The following is a 15,722-nucleotide window of genomic DNA, read 5'->3' as shown; positions in this document are numbered from 1 at the left end:
TTTCAAAAAAACAAAAACAAAAATAATAAAATAGAACCATCAAAAATCATTTGCAACGGCAAGTAGCTAAAAAGGTCAAAGAAGCGGGGTGAGACAGAGTGAGCCCAAGCCCGTTTTGAAAGTGGAAGAAAACATCGGGAAAATCGTCAAGAATTCAGTGAGAGTAGCATTCTCCGAAACTCTGCCATGGCGATGACGATGATGCTCAAACCCACATCGCCTGTTTTCTTCCATCAAACAAAAAATCCAAACAGAAGAAGAAGCTTCAAGGCCTTTTCCCTTCACAATTCTGAAACCAGCTCACTCCCACCTTCGACACTGGTCCATCAATTCGACCCAAGAATCCCCATAGAAGAAGCTCTCACTGCCCCAAGCTCCTGGTACGCCGACCCTTCATTTTACTCCTTCGAACTCGATCAAATCTTCTACAGAGGCTGGCAAGCCATAGGTTTGTTTTCGTTTTCGTTTTGATTAGTGGGCAAGTATTCAAATTAGCAGTTTTTGGCTTTTGGGTTTTATTTTCTCACCAAGAATTTTCAGTTTCATAGTGGGTTCATCTTGGCTTGTTTTCGTTTTCGTTTTGATTAGTGGGAAAGTATTAAAATTAGCGTATATTGGCTTTTGGGTTTTGATTTTCTCACCAAGAATTTTCAGTTTCAATAGTGGGTTCGTCTTGGTTAATTCTCAGGATGTACTGAACAGATTAAACGTCCTCGTGACTTTTTCACTGGCAGGTGAATGCTTTCTTGTAACCATTTTTCTTTCACCATTGCAAATTTTCTTTTTCTTTTCTTTTTCTTTTTTTTTTTTTTAATTTATTTTCTGCAAAGTGGTTTTGCTCAATTTTTTAGGCTCCGTTTGGTTGTTAGAGAAGGAAAGGGATATGACTAACTAAAAAGTGGCTTACTTTTTGTGCACGTTTTTATTAGTCATTTGCCTTTCTCTCTCTGATGACCAAACGGGGAACTCCTTGTAGAGCAGACTGGGAAATGTAGAGTTTGTGGTGTGTCGAGATGATAATGAAAAACTTCATGCATTTCACAATGTCTGTCGTCATCATGCCTCAATTCTTGCACATGGAAGCGGCAAAAAATCTTGCTTCGTATGCCCTTACCATGTGAGTTCACTTAAGATTTCTCGTGTTGATTTTTTCAAATCTTTTTTTATTTTTTTTATTTTTTATTATTATTATTTTATTTTATTTTTTTGGTTTTGTGAGCATATTTGATTATGATTTTAGAGAGGTAAAGGAATTATTTTCTTCTAATAAGCAGCTGTTAACGTTTAGATGAGTTATGCTTGTGATTCTTCTAAGAATGGAAGATCTGACTACAGAGAAAGATTTATGCAAGTTGTGATTGATAGAGTGTTGTTTTAAAACTTTCGCAATGACATCTATTTTTAATTTGTTGCATGGATTGATGAGGATGGTAGAATATGTAAAACAAAAGGTTGTTGCTGATATTTAGTATCTTATTTTACTTTTTGAATATTGAATGCTTAAACAAGCAAATCCCATCTTTTTTTGCAGGGATGGACATATGGGTTAGATGGAGCACTTCTTAAAGCATCTAGATTAGCAGGAATTAAGAATTTTGTTGAACATGTATGATTTTATTTGTGGTAGTAATCTCATTCCCATTTTTGTGAAATATATAATATGGTCTATTCTTTGGTCATGGGGAGTAGGAGTTTGGCCTTATACCAATAAAAGTAGCTACTTGGGGGCCATTTGTTCTTCTCAACATGGAGCAGGATGTAGATAGTGATGAAGACATAGTGGCAGAAGAATGGCTTGGTAGTTCTTCAGAACTACTAAGTAGCAATGGTGTTGATTCTTCTTTAAGTTATGTTTGTAGACGTGAATATACCATTGAATGCAACTGGAAGGTATGTTTCACCAAACAAAATTTGGTTCACTTCAATGTTTTACCTTCTTTAGTGGCACTTAACTATTAATTGTTGAGTGTTGTCTGTTTCACCCACTTTTTTCTCTTTGCAACAAAGGGTTAATTACCTTACTGACAAAGTAATTAATAATTTTTTACAAAAGAAGTTGTCTACAAATTATTGTTTTGATGTTGATGTTTGCAGACAATGACAACTTTAGTTATTATTTATTTCTTCATGCAGGTGTTCTGTGATAACTACTTAGATGGGGGATATCATGTGCCATATGCACATAAGGGCCTTGCTTCTGGTCTTAACCTCGATTCTTACTCTACCACAGTAAGCTTTGCTGACTATTTCACTTTTCTGGTAATTTGTACATCAGTCTTGATTATTATAGCAATATAAATTACTAAATGGGGGGACGACCTTCATTTAGTCAAACTTGTAAAATGCAGAACGATATTTAATTTGTATAAGAATCCCTTGCATCATTCCCCCTTTTCTTCTCAGAAGTATTAGATATTTGATTATTTCATTCCAATGATGGTTGTTGTTTAGTCTAAGTGATTGCCATTGATGATATAGATATTTGAAAGGGTCAGCATCCAAAAGTGTGAAGGTGGCTCGACAGAAAATGATTATGATCGACTTGGATCCAAAGCTCTATATGCTTTTGTTTTTCCCAATTTCATGATTAATAGGTACTTGGTCATCTAAAATGGTGATTATCAACTTTTGTGTTACTTGTATAAACTAATTGTTTTCTTCTCTACTGGGCTATAAGTAGATTATGGTGCTTATTGTAGGTATGGTCCATGGATGGACACCAATCTTGTACTCCCTTTAGGACCCAGGAAATGCCAAGTGGTATTTGATTATTTTCTTGAACCTTCTCTTAAGGTAACTTCCATATCTATTTAGATATTCATCACAGCATATTGATATTCTATATCTGTGATATTTAAGATTATGAATATAAATTAAAAGGATAGATATCAGGTTGAATTGTTTTACCCTGGTCTATTAACTCAATATTGTAGTAGCATTTCCGTTCAGGGCAATTATATAAGCTGTTTCTGTGCATTTAGTTTACGGGTATCTAGCATGGTTGGAAGCTTTTTGGGTTGTAGTGATATGTTTGCGTGCTGGTGCTTGTTGAGGTTTCTGCTAAGTCAGTCAGGGATTTAACTAAAACCAATACATGGAAGGAATTTGGCAGCGATTCAATCTACCCAATCCACACTGCTTATCAAAACGTAACCAATATTCACTTAGATTGAGCATTGGTCCAGTTATGGATGACAAACTTTGAGATACGTTTATGAACTATGCCTTTTGTTCAAATTTTTTTTTTTTTTTTTTTTTTTTTCCTTTCTTCTTTTGTATGGTTGTAGGATGACAGAGCTTTCATAGAGAAGAGTTTGAAAGATAGTGAAAGAGTCCAGGTAGAAACAAATCAAGCTTAATCCACTCTATAATTATTATTATTATTATCATTATCATTATCATTATTATTATTATTATTATCTTTATTCCTACTAAAGATAATACTATTATTGCTATCATAATCATAACAACTCTTTGATTGAGGATGTGCAGATGGAAGATATCATGTTATGTGAAGGTGTTCAAAGGGGACTTGAATCGTCAGCATACAGTGTTGGTAGATATGCTCCTGCTGTTGAAAATGCCATGCACCATTTCCATTGCCTACTTTACGATAGCCTGACCAAATGAGCATCCACACAAATTGAGATACAAAAAATTAACCAAGAATTCCAATTTGCATCGCCAGTAGCTATTGCTTATGAGTGACTAGTCGTTTTGCAGTATGAAGAAGCTTTAGTCCATGTCCCCAAGTAAATAACAAGATTACTGATATTGCCACAATTGTGATTGTAGAATGCTAAAGCTTCTTTTTTCAGTAAATAAAAGCTTTCCAGATTGTAGAACAGTTTAAATTTATGTGAAGCATATTTTAAGAACAAATTGTAAATTCATGAAACTACGATTTTGATTTAAACCTCGAGTTGACTAACTGGTTGACACCAAATATTTTAAACTATAGTGCTACTTTGTTTCTCAACTTGTTCATTGCCTACAATATAAACAGGCATTCTATATACATTTCCCAATTTAGAGAACTGCTTATTTTGGGCAATGACAAAAAATCTTTTGCCTCCTTTATCCATCATGCAAACGAATAGTACCCTGATATTTTAGATCATTTCTTTCTTCTGCATGCTGTGATAAACTGTATTCTTGGATGAATTTTAGTTTTCTCCCATCTTTTCTCAGTCTTTGATCTTTTTACAGATTTCCTTTCTATTATCTTTTAAATCTGAAACGCTATACAACTAAAAAACACAAGAAGTTTTAAAACTCTTTTACAATTTTTTTATTAAACTGGTTTCATAAATATCTATATACATTATTAAACAGTAACACCTTTCATAATTTTACATCATCGTATATACAACAATTTATGTTTTAAATGAACTTATAATATAAATACTGTTTTTAAATCACGAAAAATACAAATAAGGGCAATGAAGAAACAAATGCCATGAGACGAATTCCACAGAATTTGCGTTTCTCAACTAGAATTCATTCGAGGCTCTTTCTTCTGCTTCTTTTCGAATGCTTCTCACAGGACTTTTCCTGTATTGTTTTAGCCTCCCTTTATCCTCCATAACCATAAGCATAATCCGTAATTTTGCTTTACTACAAATGACAAAAACAATTCAACCACCATTTTTGTTTTTTCGCTTCAAACATTTCAAGCAACTTTCCCTAATCTTCTCAAATCTCAAGGGGAAGTGATCTAATCTTCATCTCCTTTTTTTAAAAAAAAAAAAATTCATTTTATCTTTCTATATTCTCGAACATCTAAATATATATATTTTTTATTTTATTTTTTAAAAAATGATTTTATTTTATTTTGTTGAAAATCATTTTTTGTAATTTTCTTAGTACCTACATATTTCCAGATTTTAAATTGACAAAAAATAAATAAATAAATAAAAATAAAACGCACCAAGGTCACCTCTGTCTAATCTTTTAATTTGATCTATACTTCTTCCATCACTAAAATTCATCTATAAAGCAAACAAAAACCACTCGTTTTGAAGTTATACTAAGCTTTCCAAAGCAAGAAAACTTAAATAAACAGGGTAAAGCAAGTAATTAACTAGTTACTAAACTAGGCCTTGATTTTCAGTAAAGGCTACCTCGTTTGTTCCTTCTTTTCTTTTTCTTTTTTTTTTTTTTGTTTTTTTTTTTTTTTTTGTTTTTTGGGTAGGAATAAATATAGCTACTTCAGCACTTTTGTCTCCATCGTCCCACTCTCTCCATCCTTAAAAACCAACCATAAAAATTATGACCATCTGCTCCAGAATATTGCACCGAGTTCAACACAATACCCCCAACAAGTTTGGGTGAGAAGTAAAACTTGAGCCTAAGCTCTCCAGTGGCCTGCAGCAAATATCAAACTTTAGTGGAAGTACTGTTTTGGTGAAAATTTACAGAGGGGATGGGAGATTACGGAGGTTGCAACCATGGGTTTGACGAGACTAGTTTTATGAGTTTCCAGTGCTACACACGTTGTTTGTGTACTTGGAAAATGTGGCTATTTAAAAGTGTTCTCCCAGTTAACTATTCTAGAAAAGGAAATGTAGAGTATGAGAGGGTTAAACACATTGGGTATTACAGTCTTCCAATCCCATATCGACAAAAAGAGTCTTCCAATTCCAAAAGTTCAACTATTGATGGTTTTCAGATTTTGTGCTATGGTCACCCAAAAGTTGTGGGGAAACAAATATCATTTCCAGAAGCCACAATCCTTGTTAGAATTAAGCTTTGCATGGTGTCTTCAATATACTTGATTATAACCCATTTGCTTTTGATACAGGCTCTACTTCCTCTCCCTCATGCAAGTTCTGCACTTTTTTCTCAACTAATAATCGCAAGGAAATTTGGACTGAGATACTGTCCAAGTAAAACATTTTGATAGGGTCAAATCCAACCGATCTTGTCTAAAAAAGACATTAGGGGTCATCCAATTCAGAATCCTGTAAGGACAACTAAGAGGATTTATCCGAGACAAGCTACCTCAGACTACCTGCACTCTGAATGCAATGCAAATAGAGAGTTCTATTTGCATCCCATTCGATAGGGTCCAAGTAAAAACATTTTGATAGATCAAATCCGACTCGTCTTGCCTGAAAGACACAAGGGACGGTCATCAAATTCATTACATCTGATACAAGTTACTCCAGACCTGCACTCTGAAAGGGATGCAAATAAGAGATGCAAATAGAGAGTTAAATTTGCATCTGATTCGATAGGGTCCAAGTAAAAACATTTCGATTGGTCAAATACGATTGGTCTTGTCCAAAGGACACAAGGGCCGATCATCAAATTCATTAAGAATCTCATAAGGACAACTGACAGGATTTATCCGAGACAAATTACTCCAGACTACCTGCACTCCAAATGGGATGCAAATAGCCATTCAATAGCGTCCAAGTAAAACATTTCAATAGGGTCAAATCTGACTGGTTTTGTCCAAAAAGCATGAGGGAGGGTTGTCCAGTTCAAAATCTCATAAGGACTGACAGGATTTATCCAAGACAAGTTACTCCAAATTACCTGCAATCCAATCGAGATGCAAATAGAGAGTTCTATTCAATTACAACTCCCTTCCGATAGAAACCAGCTCAAACAAAGGACTCTACTTTTAGAATCCTAATCCATTTGACTTCAAGGACAGCCGGCACCACAACGGCATCCCAAGGCCATTTATGTTCTTTATGCATGAACAGTAACTAAACATGTTTCCCTCTGCAACTTCTGCAATTCCTCTCCACCTCTAGAACCCTAACTCTCATAACTAGAAATGTTTATATGCAATCTCACCATTCCTTAACAACTTCTCAAAACCAGAATTCATAACTACAACATCGTACCTAACTTTCCAAATGCCAAGGTATTATTAGAATTGTTATTTTTTATTTAACAAGTATCAAAAATTCTATTGTAATACTTTATGTATTATATGAGAAAAAATAAATAAATAATATCACTAACAAGTTTTAAGATTTCATATTAACTAAAGGCATGAAGCAAATTTGATTCAATTGATGAAAAAAACAATATAAAAACCAAAATGAACTTTAGGATTCAAATCCAACATAATGTAGGCAACCAAACACAGCATGAACTTTTGCCACTAAAAGATTACCTCCAACACGACTTCAACTAGGTAGAACGAGATTTCAAAGTCTTACGCCGCTTTAAGGCCTTCCTGGCCTTTTTAACAGTAACAGCCCTCAATCTCACCTTCTTAGGTGGAGTAGGGATCTCCCTAATGGGACCTGGAGGTACCCCTTTCTTAAGTGCACTTCCTCTTGGAGTAACAGAGGGAGGTAATCTCAAGTCTTGTGGAGGTAAAGGAGTCTGAGGCTTCCATACCAAATTATTTTTCATTGAAAACTTTACCTTCTTTGCACTCTTCTCCCCACTCTTTGCAGCCATGCCAACTTCAGGATCCCCTTCACCAGATTGCTTCTTATCCATAGTCTTTCCCCTTTTTCTCTTCTTCGAGACAGCAGGAACAGCAATTTTACGCAAACCACAACTACTTGTAACATCACTCTCCAAGCCAGCTTCAGCAGCAATCTTCTCAAACTGCAGCTGGAGGTTTGATATCACAGATTCATTAATCGGTACTAAATCACCATCACTAATTGGTTCGTTATTCAATTTCTCACAATTTGCAACAAGCGCATTCTTATTGTCCTTATTTGTAGAACCCTTTTCTGTATCAGAATCAGAACTCTTATTCTTCTTCAATTTGCTGTTCTTTGCCTTTTTCTTACTCTCACCAGAAGCTTTAACGCCATTCCTACACTTTCTTAGACGCTTCCCTGCAGACCAACCGGCATCTTCCTCCAGAGGTTCCGAAGGAACCACTTCCATCTCCTCAACAGCAATGGGAACCAAGTTTGGCACTTCATCTTCATCATGTTCAACAATATCAGGGACATTAGGGAATGGAACTTCAATCCCTGAAGATGCTAAATCTTTCTCTAACTTCAAAAACTCCTCATGCAAACCAAAGAGCACTTTCCTATTACCTTGATAGCACTCAGGTGACGAACCCAATTCAAAGAACTTCCCTGAAAATCCCATGTTCAATGCTATCAACCCGAACACCTCCACATCATCACCGGAATCGATTTCCTTCCCCAATTTCTTAGCCTCTACAAGTTTCTGCCCATTCTTCAGTAGCACATCAAACATACTAGACTTGAGCTTAGCCAACAAGACCTTATCTGGCAATTTTTGCATAACAGAAAGGAAAGGCACTGTAAAATTATCAAACACTTCCAAACGAACAGGCAGAAAAGGCCTAAGCTCCTCAAGGAAAACAGACACAATATGGTAATTAACACCATTCCCCTGAAACTTATCATCTGCAAAGAACACCCACTTCTCCAAAACCCCCATTAAACGACGACAAAGCTCCAAATCCCACGAATTATTCCTCAACAAAACGAAGACATTGTGCAAGAATTTCCGAATCAAGAGGTAGAACTTGTCCAACCTGAGCACGTCAAGGCCGGACCATTCTCGGCGCATGGTGAGCACGAAAACGGACAAATAATGGAGCGAGAGCGAAAGATCCAGAGTGGGAACCAAGGAAGAGAGTCGGTCGATGAGCTCGACCTGAGCCGGAAGCTTGTCGGAGTGCCAGACGCAGTAGAAGAGTCCCTTCCAGAGCTTCTTCATTAGATCGTCTGAGATACTGGTTTGGGAGGGAAGCCAAGATCCAAGTACGTTGCGAAGAGCTTTCTCTCGGCTTCCATTGTCGCAAGCCGCCAGCTGCTTTATCAGCGACAATCCCTCTTCTACTCTCTCCTCCTCCATCTTCTTCTTTTTACTTCCTCCCTTTAAACCCTGAAAATTATATATACAACTGTGCGTATAAATATAAATATATATATATATATATATGTAAGTACTATGAAGGATAGTAAGAAATGTTAACAAGAAGAAGAAGATAGCGGGACTAAGAGGATTGGGAAGAGAAGAGGAAGGTGGCGGTGGGCAATTTCGTTTCCCTGCTCTGCTCCTTACAAAACCCTAGGGCTAGGGCTCCGATTTGGGGAAAGAGAGGAGAAAAGCAGCGGACGTGGATTCTTTCTTTATTTGACTGTTTTTGCATTTCCATCCCTTTCTTTCTCAGTTTTATACTTCTGTCCTTCTTTTAAATTACATTGAGATCCCTGCATTTTGTGAGTTTTATAAATATGCCTCTATATATACTTTGTTTTTGTTTAGATTCGGTTTTTGCTTGCTGCGAATCTATATATTTAATCATTTGTTATGTCAAATCTTGGAATCAAAAATACACTTATAGTTAATCAGAGTAGGAAAATAATTTAAATCTCTAGAAGTTTTGGTATTTAGAAAAACAATTAAATCAATATTTCAAATTTTAGTATTGAACATAAAAAGCAATAAGAACAAATTTGCGTTAAGAAAATTTGTAAGTCAGAATGGGTTTTAGGGTCCAATACAAAAGAAGGTTTTAAAGTCCAAATTAGGAAGCATATTTCCCCTAAAAAACCTTTTAGCCACCCAATCTGCTTCTATATTACAAAGATCAGAGTATTAAATGAAAAAAAAAACAATAAAAAAGCTGTGTCTTCACAAAATTATGTTTATAATTATAACTTAAAGGTTTCACTACCGATTTGGAGCATTTTTTTCGTAAGACTTCATGAAAAATAACAAAATCCATCTCGACTTGGATATTATTGTACGCTATTCTTCTTGCTTTCAAATATATAAGAAAAGATTGTTAAAGCATCACTCTCAAGACAAAAACATGATGCCAATAGATAAGGTCACCTTTCCAATTTTGAAACACAATGACAACAACCCCTTATCATTTTATGATTCTTAACAAAGTGATAGATTAATATTTGTAATACAATATATCAAAATCGATTTCTTCAAGCACAAACCCAAATGGGTGTGGAAGAAATTTGAAGAAATTACTAATACAATTTGTTCAAGCACAAAACCCAAATGGGCGAGGAAGAAATTTGAATAGGTTGTATGCTTGTTTTGGGCTGGATAAGTACAATATTGGCCCATAACATTTTTCATGTAAATAGTTACACCTCTATGTTATAAAATTATAATTTATCACTTAAGTTGTGTTTTGTTTGTGATGTATATCTAAATAACTAAAAAAAAAGTTCTCAACAATTAAATAAAAATATGTGATTTGAAAACTATATCTATACAAAAAATTTCAATTTTTTTATTTTTTGGTCCACAATTGTCCAAGACAATGTAGCACAAGATGTGTGTAAACTTATGCATAATACCAAATCACATTCGATGTAATGTTGGACAATTCCGAACAAAACTGTCAAGGAAAAGAGAATTATTCCATATTTATGATCTTCAAATAAGAATGGCAAGGGATAGAGCAGTCCAAGGTGACCTTCCTTGTACCCCACATTGTCCCTTTTGTTTTTCTGGCTCTATACCTTGCTTATTTTAAAATAAAATAGAGTGAAATTTTCAAACTGGGAAATGAGATAGGGTAGGGTGGGAAAACCCTTTTTCCCTTTTTTTTTTATAAATAAATATCCAATAATTGTTTTAATAATATTATTTTAATGCAAAAACATATTTTTATTAATAAATTTATACTTTTATAAACTATAACAATAAATTTAAATTTATATATATATACATATATGTGTGTGTGTTTGTGTGTGTGTAGAGGGCAAGGCGTAAGAAGTACGATCCCCATCCTATCTTGAGCCTCCCGCCCCAGTTCCCCTATTAACCCTGTCGGATGTTGGCTAACTCCCTATCTTCAAAAATAGCATATACGACTTACAATCATCAATTTTGATAACTACAAATAATACATGGTTATTGTTTTTCCAAGCCATAATCACGTTTGTCAATTATTAGAACATGTAAACTATTTCCAATTAATAATCAAATAATTATTGATTATTAATGAATATGTAGCTATTGATTTTTAGATCCTTCACTTATAATATTGAAACTAAAAGATTTGTAGCTAATTCTGATAATTCAATTATTTTATTTTATTTTATTTTAGAAGACATTGGAAGTGGGATCTTTCCTGCTCAGCTAAGGTTAAAAATCAACGCAATAAAAAACAGCTCATTTTTATAATTGAACCCTAGCAATTAAAATAATAATAATAATAATAATAAAATATGAGCAATTTTTCGGTGCTAAATAAGGAAATAATAGATGGTATTAGAGATAACAATAATTATCCATTCCAATGATTAAGATGAATAGAAGGGCAAAATAGAGATTTCGGCCCCAAAATAAAAAAAAAAAAAAAAAACAACAATCACGCTAAACCCGAGATTAGGATCTGACTTCCACTCCAACACAAACATCTTCTCCATTTTTTCAATTTCTTTTCAAACTTTTCTCTTTCCATTTTTTATTTTTATTTTTTTCTTCTTCTGCGGAACACTCCAATGGCCGGCGCTATGGTTCATAAGATCAGCCAAATAGTACGCCTCAAGCAGCTAATGCTGCGCTGGAAACACGTCAGCGTTCGCCGCCGGCCCGTCTATTGCTCCGATTCTGAGCCGCATGCGGCGGCGGTGGCGAACGATCCGACCAGCCGCCGCATTCCATCGGGTTTTCTGGCTGTCTACGTGGGTTCGACGGAGCGCCGGCGGTTTCTGATCCCGGCAAGGTTTCTGAACCTGCCGGTGTTCGTGGCATTGTTGAAGAAGGCGGAGGAAGAGTTCGGATTCGAGTGCAGTGGGGGTCTTGTTCTTCCATGTGAAGTGGGGTTTTTTGAGGAGATCTTGAGGTTTCTTCAGAAAAGCGAGACCAAGTTTGGGAAATTTGGTTTGGATGATTTCTTGAAGATGACTTCTGATGTGGGTTTTGATTCCTGTAGAGAAATATCCACAAACAACATGTCTCACGCTTTCACTCCACTCTTGCAGAAGGCTAGGGTTTGACAACGACCGGTTAGCACTCAAGCACCATTTTTTCTTTTTTTTACCTGGAAAATGGTTTTTTAGGGTTTCTCAAGAGCCATTTGTAAATGGGTTGGTCTTACTCTCTCTTTTTCTTTTTTCTTTTTTCCTTTTTCTTTTTTGTTGGGATTTTCTTTCTTTTTTTTTGGTTCATACCATCCTTGAACCCATTTTATAAAGTTCCCAAAAAAAAAAAAAAAAAAAAACTTTGATGGGTATCAATGAGATGTTGTTGGACTTTTCTTTCTTCTTTCCAGGCATCCGTTTCTTGTAGTGATGCTACTGCTAGTGAAATATCAGAAAATCAATGAATGAAATGTTCAGATTAGCTGTTACTTTTTTTTTTTAATCTTTATCACAATTTTGTTCACTGTTCTGAAACTGTCAAGTTATAGGTTTGCAGCTACAAAAGTTGTATAAATGTATAAATTATGAAACTGTAAATTTGATCAAGTCATATATTTATTTAAAAAAATTTGAGATAGGGTTGCTAGAGGGGTTGGCATGGTAGGCCAACTGAAGGTCATAATTAATCATGGTTTCCACTGCTCAAGAGTCATTTGCTATCTAGCGTGATGAAAGATTCCCAGAAATTTTTAATTAAAATAGAAATTAATAATATATTATAATATTATTTATCTGGTTTTGTATTTAATTGCATATTTGTTGTTGGCTTTAGCCTTGGCTTTTAGCTATCATTTCGATAGTGCTGCTGAACTGCTGATACCATCATGGTGATTTATATATAGGTAGCTGACCTTTAAAGCATAAACTGAAGTAAGCATGCATGACTTTCAACAGAGAAAGACAAACAAAATAAAATTTAACTTTTTTTTTTGGAGAAATTAAAAGGGTTTGTGATTCCTGATTCCCTTGGCAGATTGTGTTTCTGGTTTCATAATATTTTAATCCTTTTTCTTCTCATCCAAAATTCCCCTACATTTGTGAAGCTATTCATGTGACTTCTATTGCTTTTGCTTTTCTTGGCATTTTCGCATGAGGATCATTGGATCAGTTAGTATAGCTGTCAGATTCTTATAGTAAAAACTTCATTTTACTTTTTTTTTAATTATTTTACTTTTTTTAGTTCACATTTCCCTTTCATTACCACTCTGCCATGCCCACTAATTGTCATCTACTTAAATGATTACACTCCATTTTACTTTTTAGAATATAGCAGTTTACACTAAAATTCTATAGTGTTAGAATCATGTGTAAGAGCTCACGTTTATCTTTCCAAAAATACTATATATACCTTAAATGATTTAAGTTTTTTTTTTTATTTTTTAAAAAATTTCTTTAATCTTTTTACATGTTAATTTGTTTATAGATGTTTAGCATTTTGTTTCAACTAATTATACCATTTGAGACTTTTTGGAGTCACAAAATCTAGCATTTGATAAGGGATTCTTTTCTAAGGAGTCTCATGTCAAATGAAGTCACAAAATCTAGCATTTGACAAGGGATTATTTTCTAAAGAGATCCTTGATTTTACTTTTATGCTAGCATATAAAAATGTTCATATCTTTGAGTAGAACCGAAGACCAGATTAATTGATTATGGTGGGTTCCGGAAAATAAATATAATAAGCTAGTTATGAAAGTCTATGGGCAAATAAGGTAGCATTTGCTTGTTAAGATTTAAAATTAAAAAAAAAATTAAATATAAATTTGATCACATGCTAAAATGGGTAAGTGAACCTTTGGAAAAGTAAGCACTAATGGAATTTAATAATTAAAAAATATAATTTTTGAACTTGATACTATATATATATATGTATATATATTTAAAGAAAAACAAAAAAGAAGGATAGTATTTCAAAATCCAAATTATAAATGGGGAACAAAAATTTGAAAAAAAATGATTTAAGTAAATCTAAGTTTTTGCTTAAAAAAAAGAAAAGAAAAGAAAAGAGGGTGATGGTGGAAAGCGAAGAATTTATCACTTTAGATAAAAATTGATTTGGTAAATCTAAGTGTTTGCTTTAAAAAGTAACCCAAAAAAAAATAAAAAAATAAAAAAGCAGGGGTGATGAGGGAAAGGAAAGAATTTATCACTTGTGACAATGATATGTTTTTCAGGAAAAAAGAAAAAAAGAAAAAAAGAAAAAAAAAGGGAATAGATCCTAAATTTATTAGGAGACGGAGATTGGAATAAAGGGAGGGAATTAGATTACGAGGAGAGTGGGGGGCAAAATGGGGATATAAGGAGAATCACATGCTGAGACTGAGAGTGGGTTGGTATTATTATTATTATTCAAAACCAGCGACGACGATGACATGGAGATCCCGAATTGTACGACAAAAGCTTTGCGCAGCCCCAAAAAAAGTTTGAATCAAAGGAATCCACCCTTCCCTTTTTTTTGTTTTTTTTTAATCTCCCCAGTATTTCCCAAATTGTCCCACAACACGTTTCCTACTTTCTTTCAAAATCAACTTTACGTCACTAAATAGTTTCCTCGCTCAATGGATTATTATTATTATTATTATTATTATTTGTAAACAATCTTTAATAAATTCTATAGATTAAAAAAACCAAAAAATTTGAAATAACAAAAAGGGTCTATAATTGTTGATCATCTGATACAGTTTCTGATGTTTGATTGGCATATTAGTTTCCAAAGATTAGGGTATAATCATAGTTTGGATGATCGAATTAAAGTGGACAGGATAAGATTAGGATTTGATAGGAAAGTTTATCATATAATTGGTGTATTATTTATCGGATTAGACTTTTTTATTATAATATTTATAATAAAAATATTAGACTTTTTTTTTGGATAATATAATAAAAATAAATAGTAAAATAGATTAAATATTAGCTTTTATGCATGTAGGAGACTGTGTAAAATTAATTTGACCCCAGTACCAAACGAAGACTTATTTATTTGATAATATATAAATAAATATTTTCAAGGCAGGCCGCGGTTGTGCAGAGAAATATATTATAATCATCATCATCAACATAACTTTTTGGGAAGGTTGTACTTGGGAAATCCGGTCCAAAATCCTTTGTTTGCACATTGCACTTCAATTTTATAAAACCCTAATTATGGAAAGAATATTGCAAAAAATATCATTCTTTTTAAAGTTAAACTTATTACTGTTATTGTTATGATTATTATTAATTTGGAGAACAAACTGATAAAGGATAGGCTTATGCATATAAATAAATAAATAATATATACACAAATATGTTTCTGTGGGAACTATTTTCCAATTTACTCTAGGGGATATGTTGAAGTGCATATTAAAACTAAATGGATTAATCAATACAGATTCCATTTTTATTGTCTATAAATTGACTAAAAGCTGCCAAGAGATCAATTTTGGATCACTGAACTTGGTTTATAGTAATTTTAAATAATTAATTGATTGGGCATTTAATATGTCATGTCAATATGTTCCTATTTACTATTTGATGTTCTTAAGATATCATTATACTGTCAATTATTAAGGATGTAATTTTAATTAATAACTTATTATTAAAACTCTTACTGAACAAGTAGTAATAACACTCAATATAAGATGGTAATTAGGTTTCCAATGGATCAAAGTTGTATATATATATATATATATTTTTTTTGATTATTAATCTCTTGAAACAACTATTTTAACAAATTATAAAATAAAAACTTTTTAATATTTTGATTATAAACGAGACAAGTGTCACAAGACTTGTTTGGTAACTTTATTTTATTTTTAGTGATATGATAGAGATGAGAGGATAACAAGGAGAAGAAGTGGAAGAGGAGAAAGG

The 15,722-nt window shown here is 33.5% G+C and overlaps 3 protein-coding genes across 9 annotated transcripts; 2 read left to right on the top strand and 1 right to left on the bottom strand.

Moving 5' to 3' along the window:
* Positions 1-38: 38 nt before the first annotated feature.
* Positions 39-3,916, top strand: LOC107424321 (choline monooxygenase, chloroplastic). 5 transcript variants are annotated; one of them, XM_060813093.1, is made up of 11 exons: positions 39-448; positions 689-734; positions 982-1,117; positions 1,532-1,606; positions 1,690-1,890; positions 2,134-2,229; positions 2,479-2,594; positions 2,700-2,793; positions 3,054-3,149; positions 3,288-3,338; positions 3,493-3,916. In XM_060813093.1, the coding sequence occupies exons 1-11, from the start codon at positions 187-189 to the stop codon at positions 3,628-3,630; spliced, it is 1,311 nt and encodes a 436-aa protein (XP_060669076.1). In that variant the 5' UTR covers positions 39-186; the 3' UTR covers positions 3,631-3,916. The 5 variants fall into 5 exon arrangements, 4 of the variants coding, with proteins under 4 accessions (XP_060669076.1, XP_015889764.3, XP_024924609.3 ...); XR_009635016.1 differs by lacking the exon at positions 3,493-3,916 and having other exon boundaries at positions 2,982-3,149; positions 3,288-3,322; XM_016034199.4 differs by lacking the exon at positions 3,054-3,149 and having other exon boundaries at positions 41-448.
* A 474-nt stretch (positions 3,917-4,390) lies between these two features.
* On the bottom strand, positions 4,391-9,103 carry LOC107424117 (uncharacterized). Of its 3 annotated transcripts, none has more exons than XM_016034010.4 (2): positions 7,136-9,103; positions 4,391-4,617 (listed from the first exon to the last, which is right to left on the bottom strand). In XM_016034010.4, the coding sequence occupies exon 1, from the start codon at positions 8,821-8,823 to the stop codon at positions 7,153-7,155; it is 1,671 nt and encodes a 556-aa protein (XP_015889496.1). In that variant the 5' UTR covers positions 8,824-9,103; the 3' UTR covers positions 4,391-4,617; positions 7,136-7,152. The 3 variants fall into 3 exon arrangements, with proteins under 3 accessions (XP_015889496.1, XP_015889427.1, XP_015889365.1); XM_016033941.4 differs by lacking the exon at positions 4,391-4,617 and adding an exon at positions 4,947-5,367; XM_016033879.4 differs by lacking the exon at positions 4,391-4,617 and having other exon boundaries at positions 6,972-8,853; positions 8,945-9,103.
* Positions 9,104-11,309: 2,206 nt separating this feature from the next.
* Positions 11,310-12,312, top strand: LOC107424044 (protein SMALL AUXIN UP-REGULATED RNA 51). Its single transcript, XM_016033758.4, has one exon. It carries the CDS (start codon positions 11,448-11,450, stop codon positions 11,943-11,945), a length of 498 nt encoding a protein of 165 aa, XP_015889244.3. The 5' UTR covers positions 11,310-11,447; the 3' UTR covers positions 11,946-12,312.
* Positions 12,313-15,722: the final 3,410 nt, after the last annotated feature.

Source organism: Ziziphus jujuba, chromosome 1 (genome assembly GCF_031755915.1).
Source record: "Ziziphus jujuba cultivar Dongzao chromosome 1, ASM3175591v1".
NCBI classification, from domain to species: domain Eukaryota; kingdom Viridiplantae; phylum Streptophyta; class Magnoliopsida; order Rosales; family Rhamnaceae; genus Ziziphus; species Ziziphus jujuba.
Note: the sequence above shows the minus strand (reverse complement) of the source record. Positions and strands in the feature narration are given on the sequence as shown.